General features: G+C 28.1%; 1 protein-coding gene across 1 annotated transcript in view; it reads right to left on the minus strand.

Moving 5' to 3' along the window:
• The window catches only part of LOC108565620 (Down syndrome cell adhesion molecule-like protein Dscam2), a gene marked incomplete at its 3' end in the record, with an annotated part of 101,787 nt that extends 89,123 nt beyond the window's left edge, over positions 1 to 12,664 (minus strand). Inside the window, 1 exon segment of the mRNA XM_017925173.1 lies at positions 12,380 to 12,664. Within this exon segment, the coding sequence (XP_017780662.1) occupies positions 12,380 to 12,437 (58 nt within the window).
• Positions 12,665 to 16,882: the final 4,218 nt, after the last annotated feature.

Here is a 16,882-nt window from a genome sequence, read left to right on the forward strand (position 1 = left end):
TTAACACTTAAAAAATCCTATTAGTGGTCCGCGGGATTTAAATTATGAATTAACTGGTCCGTGAGGTCAAAAAGTTTGGCGACCGTTGCTCTATCGTATAGCCATCACAATTTCTACATCGAGAACAGTATGATGAACATTTCATCGTTGATGATCAAACCCCGTTCCTAAAAATGGCTAATCATGTTTGCACTGGTTGTAACAATACATCGTCTGGAAATATAATAAATTCTATAATTTTGAACAGTTCTTGCACTGAGCATGTAGCCATTAACAACTTATCTTATAAAATATTAGATAACAAGACCAATTACATTTCTATTTAAACAGTATTAATCCAGATTTATTTGGTTTCAATTAACATAATCTTTTTTTATATACATCCTATCTCATAATAATTTGTCTGATTTTTTTTTCAAATACAAACTATTTCAATTAAATCTCCAATTATTTATGTTAGTGTAAATAAATTATTTTGAATATATTTTATTTTTAAAAAATGGAATGAATATATTTACAACAAATTTCATTTCTTTTCTTTTAATTTCATAATATTGAAATAATAATATTTGTTATTAATTTAACAAAATAACAAAAATAAAATTCAACTGTGTCTGAAATTGAAATATTTAAAGATAAAAACATGTTTATATTATTCTTAATACATTAAAAACAACATGACATTTTAGTATGAACTATTGCAATGAAGTGTTGTTGATGACAAATTTTGTTGTACGTCGTCCCTCCATTTATCTAATAGTTCACAGAGATATAATCAATAATCGATGGTATTGAGATTGATGAATCTAAACTTTCCATATGTAAATGATAACAAACAACCATTACCAAAAGAATCCAGTTAAATTTGATGATCATTCTCAGATCTTTTTAATTTACTATATAAATTCGATATTAGTGTTCAATTACTTTTCAATTTTTTTATGGACATAAGTTAAGTATAGAATCAAAAGTATATTAATACTGATTTATTAGAATGCAAATTTTGTATAATAGAATTAATTTATCAATAATAATTATTTTTTGTGAGCAGAAACAGTGCGGTCAATAGTCATATGTAGCATGTGTATAATACATTATTATATATACTACAAATTCTTTTTGTTATGTTTTTTTTTTGTCTACTACGAAGTACTTTGAGTAAGTAAAAAAATTGGTATCAAGACTAACTAAACTAGTACATTTTTTATATATAGATATACTTTGCTTACAATTGTACCAACTTAAATGGTTAATTTTTCAATTTAAGTATTATTTTGTTAAATTTTGTTTTTATAAAAATATTTTTTGTTTTCCTTTCGATGCAATTTAGTTTTCTGGTCAATAATTTTTAATTATTATTATTGTATGTAATAATTTTTAATTATTATTATTGTAATAGTATTTTGCATTTTTAGTGAAGTGAGCTAAGTAAAAAGTATCTTTCATACAAAATACTATTTAGATATTTAAATTTTATAGTTTTCTTGTTATTTTTGAGCAATTAATTTTTTTTTATAATTATTTCACTTGTAATATTTTACACTGATCAATATATATTATTAATACTATTTATTGCATACAAAAAATATACAAGTTTATGTTAACATTATTATTTTAAATTACATTTAGTTCTTAAACTTCAATTTAGGTCTCCTTATTTGATATGTAATATGTAATTGAAAATATGAAAAGTTTTATTTTAAATTAAAAAAAGTTAATAAGAGCAGGTGATCACAGGGATTATGCGCTATATTTTAGAGTTTTATATGAGCAGAAATTTAATAATACGATTTCAAAATGATGCAAATACTAAATGAAAAACTGAATATGCACACGTATGGTATTGCAAATAAATTGGAATGGACGCCTGAGAGCGGAATATTTCAAGCTGTCTATTATATAATCAACGGACTAGACAGCTATATGAATATTGTAGGAAGTTGGTACACGGTGTGCAGAATTCGCGAGTTTAATATACGCGATGTTTAAATTGGATTATAAAGTTAGGCTAGATTTACTCTCCGTATCCCAGCAGGTTTGTTTATGCCATTAAGGGGGATGGGCCCATCTCCACAAAAAAAAGTAGTATAAAGAATACACAAAAAAATGAACGTATTCATCCGATGGAGAAGAATAGCGGGAAGATAAAATCATTTAGTTCACAATCTTTTTTTTTGTATTTCATTCAAGGAACATTCTTCATAATTCACTCTATTATTTAATCTAAATAAAAATTTCATGATGTTGGTGCTCATAAATTGCAATTTGTTGGGGTCAATTTTTCATGCCAGTCTACTCTATTGGGTTGAAAGGCAGGGACCACGGAGAACGGAGGAGATAATTGAGGGGTTTCAGATGACTACGTGACATGTTTGGATAAATATAAGTTAAACGAAGAAAAATCTGCACCGCGGGCTTAAAAGGGTGTGCGAGTAAATCTATTTTGAGATGGATTAGGTCCTTTTGTATTCTTCGGCGCGATTTTACAAATCATAAAGGCGTTACAAATCATTTTTCTTGTACAACAGCATTCAAATGACGAATATAGAAATAATGCAGATTGATATGCTATCTAGGTAAAATATGTTTATATAATTATATAATTTAGACAGATTATGTAGTAAACGTTTCTCAAGAAAAAGACGAGACCTAACATAATCGTTTATAGTTATACAATGACCCAATTGTTAAGAGTATTTCACCAGTTCCTTGCTTTGATATAAGGTAACATATGTCATTTTGCAACCCATTGAGAATTCGACGAGACTCAATTTTGGATCACGACCCATAAGTAGAGAAACGCTAGATAAAACAACAACATATATTTTTTTTTAATTATTTAAACCACGTTATTAATACGAAATAATTTCAGTAATACATTATAGTGCAGATACTAATATAATATTTCCTAGAAGACATTCAAGTGAATTCATATTGATAATAAACATAATTTGTTGCTTATATGCTCATACATACAATGGATTATTAACCGCAGACTATTTGCAATTCAAGATGACATGAAACTGAATTTTATCTGCTACATGTTACATGGATAAGAAAAATAATCTAAATTTATTTTAAAGTGAATGACAGAAATTTCAAATAAATAATAATAATTTTAATTTATTGTATAGGTACTACAAATAAATATTCTTTTAATCAATTATACAAAGCGTTCAATATATTAAAATCAGAAATGTTATTAAACGTAACAACGTAACAATAGGAACTTTTTTTATTCCCGAGACATGAGACAATTTTTTAAGGCATTCCCTGGAATTATCGGGTTTTGAGAAATTTAAAAAAATAATGTTAAAAAAAAATAAAAATAAAATTCATTATTTCATAACCTAAAAAAAAATAAATTGTTATATTTGTAACAAAAATAAAAATAATTATAAAAAATGGCAATATTGTAAATAACTTATACTTAACATTTATTAAATAGCCATAAAAAGGTAATATATTATATGTATATACATATTGAAATTTTTATTGAAAAATAAGCAAATACGACAGTTAAAATCAATATTATATGAATAAGTTTCATAGTTATCATTACCAATATGTTGTGTTTCAGATATTAAAAAAGGTCGTTCAATAAATTAAATCATGCCTGATTTTGATAAAAAAAAAACATTACCAGCTTATGGGATTATGTAGATATTTCAATAAAATCATAATTCGTTTATCCAACTCGAAACACTTTCAAAATTGCTTAAAATTTCTCGAACGATAATGCTCGGGTGTCGAGACTATATATTTTTAACAAAATTCCCGGAATTAAATTTAAGTGTGTATTGATCGATTTTTGTTATTCAAAAAGAGGGATTGGAAAAAGTTTGTTGAGAATGATACATATGTAACACTTCTAGTGTTATAACTTTTTAATTGTTGTTTAATTGTATTAAATAATACCTAATATGTTAAGCTTTATTTTAATGTAATATTTGATTGCTCTTCATTATTTTTATTAATAAATCAAAATAATATATTTAATTATCCTCTTCAATTAGTAAACTAAATTATTTTTTTGTTCAAAATTCCCGGATAAGCTTTGGAAAATGATTTAGTTCATAGTAAGCAATAAGTTTTTGATACATAAGGTGAAGTGTTGTTTGATTTGTGGTTTCAGGTCACAGATGTTGGGAACAACTACAGCTACAAAGTTGCATTTGACTTAACCGTTTAAATAAAACTTAGTTTGTTATTAAACAAATTATTTAGTTCTACAACATTATATACTGTTTTTATTTATTGCAACATTTATATATTTACATAAATAGGAAAAGAGCAAACAAATAAGAACAAAATTATAATACAAATCAGTATACAACAATGACATTCATCAAGTAAGCTTGAATAATTGTATTATGAGATAATTATTTATAGATAAAAAAGGCAACTTCCATATATTAGATTATTAACAGTTTATAAAAGTTAAACAACATGTGTAATGTATCTACTTGAATAGATGGCTGGTATCGTTTGCCAACTGGCATTTAAGAAATTTGCTAACCAAATCTTACGATAATATATAATAATTAAAAAAAAACATTTGATTCATGGCCATTTAGGAGAAAATATCATATAGTTACTATTATTATAGATGAACCTGGATTTTCCAAGGCCTCAGGACATACTTTCCATAACAAATAAAGCATCGGTTGCCGAACAAAATTTGTATTGAAATAGATAAGTTTAAATTATTTTGGAGTACCTTTTTGTATATGAGTTATTATTATAAATTTTAGAATAAGCATGGATAAAAAGGTTTCTGATTTCGCACATCTTTGATGAACGAATTATATCAAATATACAACCCAGTTTGTAAGAAATATCCTTTCATTACGAAATCTTTTATCAATGAATATATATTCTGAGTAAATTTGAAGTTAAATTATTGATTTATCAAATTATCTCTGTTCTACTATCCAATTTATTTGTCATTTATATTGATTAAGATTATGTTTTTATTTAATGTCATGTTGATTGATTATTATTGATTAATATCTTGACGCTTATAGCAAATTGAAACTGGGTGTGAAACTAAACGATGCAATGGCTCGTTAAGTGGAAATTTTTAAGATTTGATGACTCCTAATTCGTTTTAGAGTAGTGTTGCTGGCAATTTAATATGATGGTAGCATCTGTGCGGAGGTTCCCAGCGTGCCACATAATTTTGCCCCATTAGACGCACCGAATTTAATCACACGTTTTCCAGCCAACGCGACATTTTTTAATATCTGCAAGAAAATTGCCATGAATAAATTTGGGATGACCGAGGGAAAGAGAAATACAAATTCGTAAGCATGCTTCTCGAATGTATCTTGCTTATTACTACGCAAAATGCCATTATAAATCAGACAAATATAATTTAGAAATGTATCTCCATTTTATTTAATTATAACATGAAATTTATTATAAATTTTTGAAACAATTATATATGGTATTTTCAGAATTTAATAAATTATATTTAATAGTTATTAATATATTCATTAAAATGAAATATATTCAATTTTAAAAGGGGACTATAGCGAGGTACTGCTGTATATATTTTATATAATAATAGGGCAAAATACTTACTTAAGGTCAATAGAAATAATTCATGTAGATTTTTTTAATTCAAATATTCCATTCCATAATTATATATGTAACAAACATATAGTATTAATGTAGCGAATAGGTAAATATATTTTAGCTATTAAAAATAATGGGAATATCCAGAAAAAGATTGAAATTTGATGTTTTTCAAATTCCATGAAGAACTTGGATGTAAGTAAAGCGATCAGCTTGCTATTACCTATATAATGGGAAATAGTTCGGTAATCGTGTTTGAACAGACTCCGATTCATAATATATGAGTGGTATCATATAACTTGGCAGTAGTTTTCTTTTTGAGAACAATATTTTAGGTGAAATCAATAGATTAGTAAATATTATCAATCAGAACTTGGATGAAAAAAAAACCCAGGATGTATAACTAATCTCATGTTTGTAGTAAAATATTGCACAATCAGAATAAGAAACTTCTGTAATATCTATTAGGTTATTCAATTGTGACTGACATAAATAATCATAAATAATGTATACTACCTTTTTATAAATGTCAGTGTTATGAAATCTGTAAATTACATGCTCTTTTTTAGAGACCTTTACATCAATTATGATTGCTTTTTCTTATCGTATGGCCTTATACTCTAAATCAGGCGGTCGCTAACTGGTAATCCACTGGTGGGCCACGAGAAAATTTTGGTATGCCGCAGAGTAATTTGATATTTTTGTTATTATTATATTGCAATGTTTGTTTTTATTACAGTACAGTAGTAGTCCGTGGAATTACAAATTTTGAGTTTAGTGGTCTGTGAGGTCAACAAGGTTGTCAACCGCTGCTCAAAATCATACATATTTTAACATTAATCTATCACATCTTATAAACATTTGAAGGTAATATTTGTATATAGTACGTAGCATACATATATTATTTAAATATAATGTATAATATATTGTAAAATTGCCTAATGCAGCATACCGAATAATTCTTAAATATAATTTGTACAATATTTTACATTTTAATTTTGTTGAGTAGTACTGGTGCTAAAGAGCTACATTCCTTTATTATCAGGTTTTGTGAGTGATCTATTGTTGTATTAGTGTTGGTTTATAATGTATTAGACATTATTCTGTAATTTATAGTATTCTTTGTAATTTAATTTTATTATACTATATAATGCCATAAATCTCTAAGTTCATTTTGGTAATTAAATCAATCTATTCTGAAGGTGTTAGATTAGTTTTGGTATGCGTGTTAATTAAGTTTTCTTTAAACTTAATATATGTTAATGCTGAATGGCAAATGAAGACATTTCCAAAGACATATCTCGGTGAACCAGAAACGCGGTTGTTCAAATACGCTCTTTGTGTGTATGGTGTGTTAGATAGAGAGAGAGTGTGAGATAAAGGGAGAGATAGAGAGCCGACAAAATCATCCCCCTTTACCCCACCACACGCTCAATTAATTTTGGATTACCAATGCAACTCCCTTGCGGTAGGAAATTTGGGTCGCACTGCACCACACACATCTTTATTACACCAAGCAACGAATATTTCAATTACTTCGAAGTGCACCTGGCAAAATACGCTGCCTATTTATTAAAGCTGAATAACATTAATTGGATATCGACATGAATGGAGCTGCACTCAATTAGTGAATGATCAAAATCTCTTTAATTACACGTATTGGATTCTAGATTATCATGAGATCGCAAACTTACAAAACATTACAGTCAGTACACGACTAACTACAAATTTCTAACATACGACATATATCCATACAAATCTACAATGATATAGTCAAGTTAGATTGAGGGTTTATATTTTTTGGTAAAAACCTTAAACTAACTGAAATAAAATTGAAATATGTACACCGATATAAGCTTATAATAGCGGGGTCCGACAGTAAAGTGTACGTTCATGTGAATGTTGAGTACGTTAGCGTGAACGAAGAAATACATATGTACCAAAAATGCTTATGCAAATTAATACGCAATGTACGTTAACTGCTTTCATCATTATTTTGTTGTGTCCAACCGTTATTATTCATAAAGGTAACCTTCACCATGAGACCGATTGTAACATTCCTTCCTATTTTCAACTGCTTAGTTAATTTTATACGTAGAATAAGTATTTGTAATTAGTCTTAGGAAGTACGCTAAAGAGACAACTACTGAATGAATGAAGTCTTTTCCTCAATCATGTTTATATGAAACTTAATAAATGCTTACAAGTAGATCGAAATCGTCATATTTAATAAGGACGACAATATCTATCTATCTTTATCGCAGAGATAAAGTTTATATTCCACGAATTTAGACTATTCAGAATTCATGCCTTCGTCTTCAGATAGTTGAAGTGAGAAAGTTTGACCGAGTTGGACATTTAATATGAGGCAACTTAATATGGAGCACAGACGTAAATTGCACTCAAAGTGTTTCTTCTTATAAAAAATACAACTACATTTTTTTAACGTTTAACTACTGAAAAATAGAACTATTTCACAATTTTCTTGCAAATCACGTTATATTTATGTGAAATTTATTAACCAAATAAAAGTGCAGTGCTGTTCTAATTAGTGTAAGTCCACAAAGTTATTTTTTATATACAAATGGTTGTTTCTCACCCTATACAGTGAATTTTCATTTTGTGCTATTTAAAAGTCCTCGATTAATCTGGTTTCAAACAGTACGAGATATTTGAATCTACTAATTGTTTTTAACGAATATGAAAAATATAATAATATTGAAATATTAAATATTCCTATGAAGATATTTAATTAAATTTGAAAATGTCTATTTTAATTCTAAATTAATGTTACTCTCTATGGTAGTATACCTTGCATATAGTTATGAAGCATTAGTAAATAGCAGGAAAGATTAACTAATGAATTAGAAATGGAATGGCAATTGATGTTTAATGTTCATATTTCAATAGTGAACATCAAGAAGGATTAAGTAATAATGATGTGTTATAATTATGTAATTTAAAAAAAAATCATAATGTGAACATTACATCTGAATAATCATAAAAATATCAATAATATTTATTTTTTTTCAGGTACATTAAATATATTCGAATATGGAAAACACGTAATATTTAAATGGTACTATAAAAAAGTGACCAAAATAAATGAAAGAGGACATAATACTAGAATCATCCAATGTGTATAATATAAATAAGATTTATGCTTCTGCTCGGTGTCTGCGGATGAGAGGGAATCAACAAGTATCTTATATATATTCGTTTTCGGGTAGCCCAGCCAACTCGATTCATAATACACACTATTTTTGCACCATTATCGCTGATATAGTATACACACCGGACAACTTTTGAAATGCGACAGTAAATTTCACGAAACACTAACAGCAGCCAATGGATTTTCTTTGGCAAATCAGCGATAAAAGTGTTTGTTATATAAAGTGGGCAGTTGCAGTGACCCAGTAAGTGGAGAGTGGAGCAACAAATTTTGGAATGGCTCGAGTCCGCAAAACTTGGAGACACTAACTTATTTAACGGCGATAAAAGTTCTAAGATATTTAAAGTTTCGTCGGCGAAAATTATGTAAGATAATAATAAAAGTTTTTTCCTCCTTCTTCCTCTCTCTCTTATGTGATGGTTAAAAAACCGGGAGATTCAAACAGCAAACGGGGGAGGAGTGAAGATCACATTAAATTCGTCCCGGACGACTGACCCAGTTTCCATTGGATTAAACTTGAAAAACTTTTTTTCCCTTACTCGCTTGCCTATAGTAGATTTTGCTATTAGCGTACTTATTTAATTGAAGAAAAATAAAGTTTAAAGTTGCGACTCGTTCATATAATAATTTACTTCTGCAATTTGCTAACTTTGAAGCATTGAATAATTATTAGTAATAAATTTCGTAACGTTTTGGCGATTTATTTGGGAAAAGTATTATTGATATAAGAGCAAATATTAGTTCGTATAATGTTTGCGCAGAAACTTTATTTACTATTCTTAGAAAGTTCGCTAACTTGCATATGCACTATAGCCCAACTAATGCAAAGACAAATAAATTTCGCCAAGCTCGAGTACAGGAACTTACATACAGACTTACACTGTAAATATATTACGCTAAATATTTCACATTGTACATTTCTAATAATTTGGACTGAAGTTTTATTATGATAAAGTTTATTCTGTATTATTAATCATTATTCTCAAATATTCTCAAATATTGTTAAATAAGTTTATTTATTTAACCAAATTACTTTATTTTTTTATTAATAATATATAAAATAAAAATGAGACAAAAATATCAGTTTATTAAAATTGTTTTATTTTCATCTATTAAAATTATGTTCACATTTAAAATAAGAAAGGTACAACCATTTATTTCCAATATTGAAAATAGACTATTGTTTAATATATTAAAACTGAAATTATTTAAAATAAATCTGCATATATATATAAGATAATATTGCTCATTTAAGTGATTGTGTCATATTAACTAATTTGTTTCATAAATATAAAAGAAATCTAACAGTTGTATTGTAATTAATTTATTTGAAATTTATATAAGATTGTGTAAATTATAAATCATTTCTAGAAAAAAGTATTGAAAATTACATAAATTGTAAATTGTGTAATTTTAGAAACTTGGAAAAGGCAATGTGTGATGCAGGTGCCAAGACATGTTTGAATTTAATCTAGATTTTCATTTGAAATATCTGTTGTCACAAATATTTACTTGTACGTGACGGAACGTCGGCAGAGAATATGAAAACAAATTTCGCATTCCAGGAGAATTTGCAGATGTAAAAATAATCCCTGCGGAATAAACACAAAAAAGGAGAAAGGGGTGCGAAGCACTCCACTTTGAAATTATTCATCTCTCCGGTCTTTTTTTTGATGTTCTTGTGTATGAACGTGGGTTTAATGTATAATAACATATATATTACTTGGTACGGAATTCAATGATCCTAAAGTGAATTTCGGTTCCTAATACACAAATGATAAATTGTAAATGAATTTATAAGGGTTTCTTCCAGTAATATAGACAACGATCACGAAGTCTTTCAGCTTTGTGCAAATAAATTAGAGACGTTTTTCTCTAGATTTGATGCTACTTATTCAGAAACTTTGAGTAGTCAGGATCAAATTAAAATAAGTCATTAAATGTCAGAATTAGTTAGAAATCTTTGTTTGTTATTAAAAATAATTAATTATAAAATACAATACAATAATAACATTCTCTGCATGAAAATTCAAATTATTAAATAAATCAAAACAGTTCATGACAAAAATAATTTTGACCAATTTTTGTAATACTCTCCTTCTATTATTCTAGTCTTTTACCAATTTTGATTTATTAAAAATTTTTGGTCAAAATTATAATCAAACGACTGTCGATCGAGGTTTTTCCGCCCGTAATTTTTTATTTGTGTAGAATTTTGAAAATCTGAATTTAATATCCAATTCATGCTTTTGCTTTTTCACATTTATGTAATATATTATAAGAAATTATAGCAGATAAAATAAATTGACATACAATTTTATAATTATAATATGAAATGATAATTATAAATATGTGTAATATAACAGGACATTTCTTTTTATTTTATGATTATCAATAAACTGAAAATAAATATATATATATATATGTTTCAAAAAAGTCAACTAATGCAAAGGGCTCTTGACCATAAATTATTTAATATTAAATGGATACACTTTGAAGAATTCTATTTGATTCAGTTTGATAAAAAAAACAGTTTCATGTCTAAGTATCATTTATATCTTACATATAATAATTAATATTTTTATTAATAAAAAATATTTAAGATTTATCTTTATACTTAAATATAACAAAGTTTACAAATATACTATTTGGACAATGATTTCCTATCAATAAAAATAATTCATTTTTAGCATTAACACATTAAAAAACATAAAAAATCTATATTTTTTGCATTTTTATAATTTTTTTTACTAACATACCAAAAAATATATTTTTTTAATTAATTATTAGGTGGTTATTGAAGCTTACACATAATGGTGATTATTTTATTACATTGACAAGGAATTTTAATATCATTTAAATTTTATTATTATATTCTTATACTGTATAATGCAATTACAAATACTCAATTTCTGAATGTAATAATTTGTCAAGTAATTAATAAATAATTTATTTAAAACACGATTAAATTGATATATATTTTACATTTCTTGATAAATTTAATATATTCATCATTTAATGTCAATTAAAAGACATTAGGTTTATTTACATATTTTCATGTTGTTCGATCACATTTGTCATTAGGATTACCTTGCAATATAATATTCACAATTATATATTAATTAAAAATTGTTATTTCAAAGTCTATAATAAGGAATTGTTGAAGCTGAAATATGAAGTACCCATATCAATTCATTGGCCTTCGCTTATATTTATTATACAGAGTAATATAATTCATTAAAGTTTATACAGGAACGGGCAGAATTTATGTTATTTGCGAGAGTGAATATGGAAAAACCGAGGAAAAGTTTTGAGCGGACGTTTCAAGTGATATTAGCTTCATGATTTTTTCATGTGTTTTGCAGAGCAGAAAATGTTGCACGCTGGTTATATTCCATCCTCCTCTGCTCCTCTCGTGCACTCTATTTTCATCTCTCTCCTTTTTACCCCCGTCATGTTATTTTCTCTGCGTGACATTTGCATACAGTTTGATATGTGCATTTCCTGAGAGGAGAGAAAATAAAATGCGAACGCACGTTGCATTTATCCCCGGGTATTACGGAGAGACACATAGAGGCGCTTTGCGCTATCAAAAAAATGTCGTATTTTGCATTGAAACATTCTTACCTGAAATAACTCCGATTGCGAACAGAAACACAAACATGTTTTTAATGTTTATAAACATTTGAAGATCATTTATTGTAACTAATTGTTCTATGTTCGAATGAAAATTCTCGCTGCAGCTAATGCTAATCTCTTTCGCTGTCGGAGATGCGTTTCTATTTTGATTTAAATTTCGCGGGTTTAAGGGTTTTCTAGCATATAAGTTACGGTGTCGGGTGGGCCGCCATCATCTGAGCGTCCGAACCTTGCCGCTGCCACCGCCACACTAACAGCGTCCCGACGCTGGACCTGCGCGAGGCCGAAGGCGTCTTTCACACCACTTTCATTGTATACAGCCTACACCAACCAACCCTACATATTCGCTAGGCTCTTTTTTCCTCATTTTTTTTTCGCTTTGTTCCTGCTCCCTTCTCTCTCTGACGCCTGAAAACAGCCCTTTCTCAACAACATGCACATCTCCATATTTTCGTAATATTTTTCCAAAGCTCTGCATATTAAATCCACATACAAAGTAATTATATTCCAGGAGTTCTCTACAATACTGTACATTCTCACTGTAATGTTGTATATATACATTTTATACAGAAATACATCATAAAATATAATATTGTTCATCCAAATATTTTGTTATCAAGTGACATGAGACGATTATTGATATAAAAAAAGACCGATGATATAAAGTCCTTTGTAACCGGTTTTTTTACTTACTATTATAAACATGTTTTTTTAATTTGGTTATATGTGACTGTTGTAATAAACATTATTATTAATTTTGTGTGATATTTTGTTGGAATTCATTTTAAATTTTGCTCAATTAAAGTATAGTTTGTTTTAAAATTTCCAAACCGGACTATAGTAAATTCGGCTTATCAATATTTCTTGTATTTGACAATTTGTAATTGTTTGTCTCGGAGTTTGATCCGATTGTTTACACAATTATTTATTAGTATAGTATTACACTAAGTGTATACTAATTTTAGTATCATCTGTTACTATATTTGGTACCATATTTATAATATTTTATTTGATGAGGTAATATAAAATAAACGTATTTTTACTTTTAATCAAATATTGATGTAATAGTGGTGTACTCTTGGGCATATGAGCAACATGTGTAGTGTTCTTCGTAGACGGACTCATTCTCACTCATCTCCTGTTCCATTAACTCATCATCGTCATCGACGTTTTGAAAAAATATTCCCTCCAATGCATTGACGAGAAGACGAGAAGACTGGCCACATCGAAGATGATAATATCTCTGATGAGGAGTTTACCGAAACAGATTTTGAAGATGAGATCGAATCATCTGAAGAAGAAAGTGAATCAACTGAGGATGAAAGTGTATTATCTGAAGATGAATACAGTGAAGACAAAATTGTTCCTGCAAAATACCGACTATTTGTTAAGTTAATAATACTTTATCAGTTTACATAATTATTTCAGGAAAATATATACATCGAAACCTTTGCTGAGAAGATAACAAATATTATTTTTTCTATGAGTTTATGTTGATAAAATAAATTTGATTTTACCTAAAAACTTTTACTGTTATTTTTTCTATATTTCTTTTAACATATTTGTTCCTCGGTTAACGAAAGTATATTTTGTATTTTATGTAGTATATTTAAATATTTGAGTTTGGGTAAATTTTCAATAGCATTTTACTTTTTTTTACATGTAATCATCATTTTGTTCTAATCCAAATTTGAAATGTTTAAAGTTAAATTTGAGATATAGCTAAACACTATTTAAATAATTCTTGATATTTACTATAATTGCGCAAATTATTTAAATGGAATGTGTATTTAGAATAGAATACATTTAGGTTCAAATATTTTTGCATCAGAATAAAATAAAATTGATAGTTTACATGCCAATGAAAGTAAAATTACCAAATTTTAGAAATTGTGCAAATTCGGTTAATAGCAATAATCAACAATTATTTAACTTTTTGTGGGGCGATGGGACACGCATTGTACCACCAGCAGGTATTATTTTAATTTTCTAGAATATGTACAGGAAAGAGGAATCATTTAATTTGCTTGGTATGTCAAGGATGAATCTTGATAGTCCATACCATCCGATGTTGATTCAGTTGACGAAGTTGTCTGATTCAGTTGTCTAAAAATTTGTTGGGTCTAGAAATTTAGGAATTTCTAACCCTTATAGATTTTCTTTCTAGAATAGATAATAAAAGGAAGAAGAAAGAAAGGAATTTCTATAATAGAAAATAAAAAGCAAAATATTATTAAAAATGATAGAATTTGAACAAATTCAAGAATTTATATAATTTTGATTTTTGATAGAAAACAAATGATGATTTGTGCAAATTTAGTGAAAACAATGACTAAAGTTGATAGGTGTTCCGTGAAAACTTGGAATAGAATAATAAATGTTTTTTGTCATTTTTTTAATTTTATTGATTATGTGATAAAACCTACCCAACCAAATAAACAAAATGTTCCGTGTAATTTTCAGAATTTATGAAGTGTACGATCGCTACTTTTATGTAGGTTTATGCACTTTCATATTAAAATACGCATACAAATATAAATTAGAAAAACTTAATAGTACCCACTGAAGAGGAATATGACGCTATCTACATTGATGTGCAGCAAAATCAATGAGTTGTCTACATGCAGTTATCTCACTCTATATGTAACACGACAAACAATGATTGTAAACAAAAAAAACGCAGAATTAATTTGCTGCTGTTATGAAAAAAAAACTATGAAGATGCCGAGGAGGTCCATTTCAAATGAAAGCAACAAATGAACGAAAATGTAGAACATGTCTTTTTACCTGTGAATAATTATCTGATGTACGAGCCTAGACTTGAAATATAAACTTGACATTGTCACAACTGCGTGTTCAAGAAAATCATGAGATTGTTTATTCAAATGACGGTAATTTGTGAGATTATCTATATCCGAATATCGATAAAACCAGCTACTACTTCCAGAATCATAAACCGTCCGTAAACTGCAAATACAATTTGACTGACATTGACTTTCATCATCAAACGCCACTTATAAATTTTCAAAACGAGTCAACGAGCACAAATGATAAACTCAGTCTTATTCAGAATTAAAAGAACTCAGTCTTCTTTTAATTCTGAATAAGAGCCAGTTTTTCATACCCATAACCATAATTATCCATTGATTACATATTTGTGTTATGTTAAATTATGAAGATGAATCCATCAAAATTATCTATTGGTTTTTGGCAATCAGTCGACACCACGGATATTTTAAATCTCGGAATGAGTCTCTTCTCAATATTCAAAAAGAAGAAGAAGAAAAGAAGTTATTTGTTCTGAATATATATTTCCAAATGTATATTCTGGGTTACTGGATTAATGTTCTATTGTATAGGAAAAATAATTTTTGAAAACGTGTTAGTGCGTATGAAATATGAATTTTTATTTTCTCAAAATCTTTCAGGCTATATAAGCTGGGCACTTTAAAATAAAATAGAAATGATGAATAAGTAACAGTCGCTTTTCACGGAGAACTTTTATTCCTCCACGAAGCATAATTTAATTATAATTTTACTACGACATTTTCATTCCACGGCTCTCCGGCTTTAGCATTGTTTCACTTATTGTTTGCTTTTGAGCGCGGCAGGTAGTAATCCTTTCACTACGCAGATATGTAACGACTTACGTTTAATTTAGTTTGGTTTTAGTTGCATTCTAAATCTCGTTAATAGGCCGCATGGATCTTGAACTCGAAACATTTGGGTCACCGGTTTGTGGTTCATTACTATTTTAAACTTGCCAAAAACGTTGGGTCTGGAATTGTTTTGCGGCTTAACAAATGGCAAACATTTCGTATTCAGCTGTGGAATACGATTGCTCCCCTTTATTTGATTTTCTCCTCGCGTATGCTATGGGCAGGTCTTATCTAACCCCCTTCCGTACGATACCACTGTACTTATGTACTTCCATTCAAATATTACTATAAATGTTTTATCTGAACTGATTTTTTTAATACAGCATTATATATTTATTGCAACTGTTTCTTTTTAAGATTTACATATATAGTATAGTACGGTTTTTAGCAGTCCGGATCCACTATTGAACGGTTTAAAAATTTCAAAATAAACTAAAAACCAAATTCGAAACCGGAACGAAATTCTAATAACGGTTAATTTCAGTTCAAAATTAATTTATTTATCATCAGCTATTAATGATGATAGGCACGAAATTTTCCGTTCGTCAAATAATCCATTAGATCTTAAAATTATTTTTTTTTGTAGAGAGGAAACCTTTTATAAGGACCACGGGTGGAGTCTTGGTACTGTGGGATTCTAAAACCTCTCCCCCTTTTTCGTCAGCATACAGGATCTGTATCACTATACTATTCTGCGATGCTGATTGTATTGCCTGTTTGGCACTTCCTCTAGATCAGCGGTTGTCAAAGTGGTGGTCCGTGGAGAAAATTTCGCTGGTCCGCAGAAAAATGTGGAATATACTTACTCATCATGTTAAGTTATCCTATTAGT

This window comes from Nicrophorus vespilloides, unplaced genomic scaffold, assembly GCF_001412225.1.
Source record: "Nicrophorus vespilloides isolate i.1.1-1 unplaced genomic scaffold, Nicve_v1.0, whole genome shotgun sequence".
Lineage (NCBI taxonomy): Eukaryota > Metazoa > Arthropoda > Insecta > Coleoptera > Silphidae > Nicrophorus > Nicrophorus vespilloides.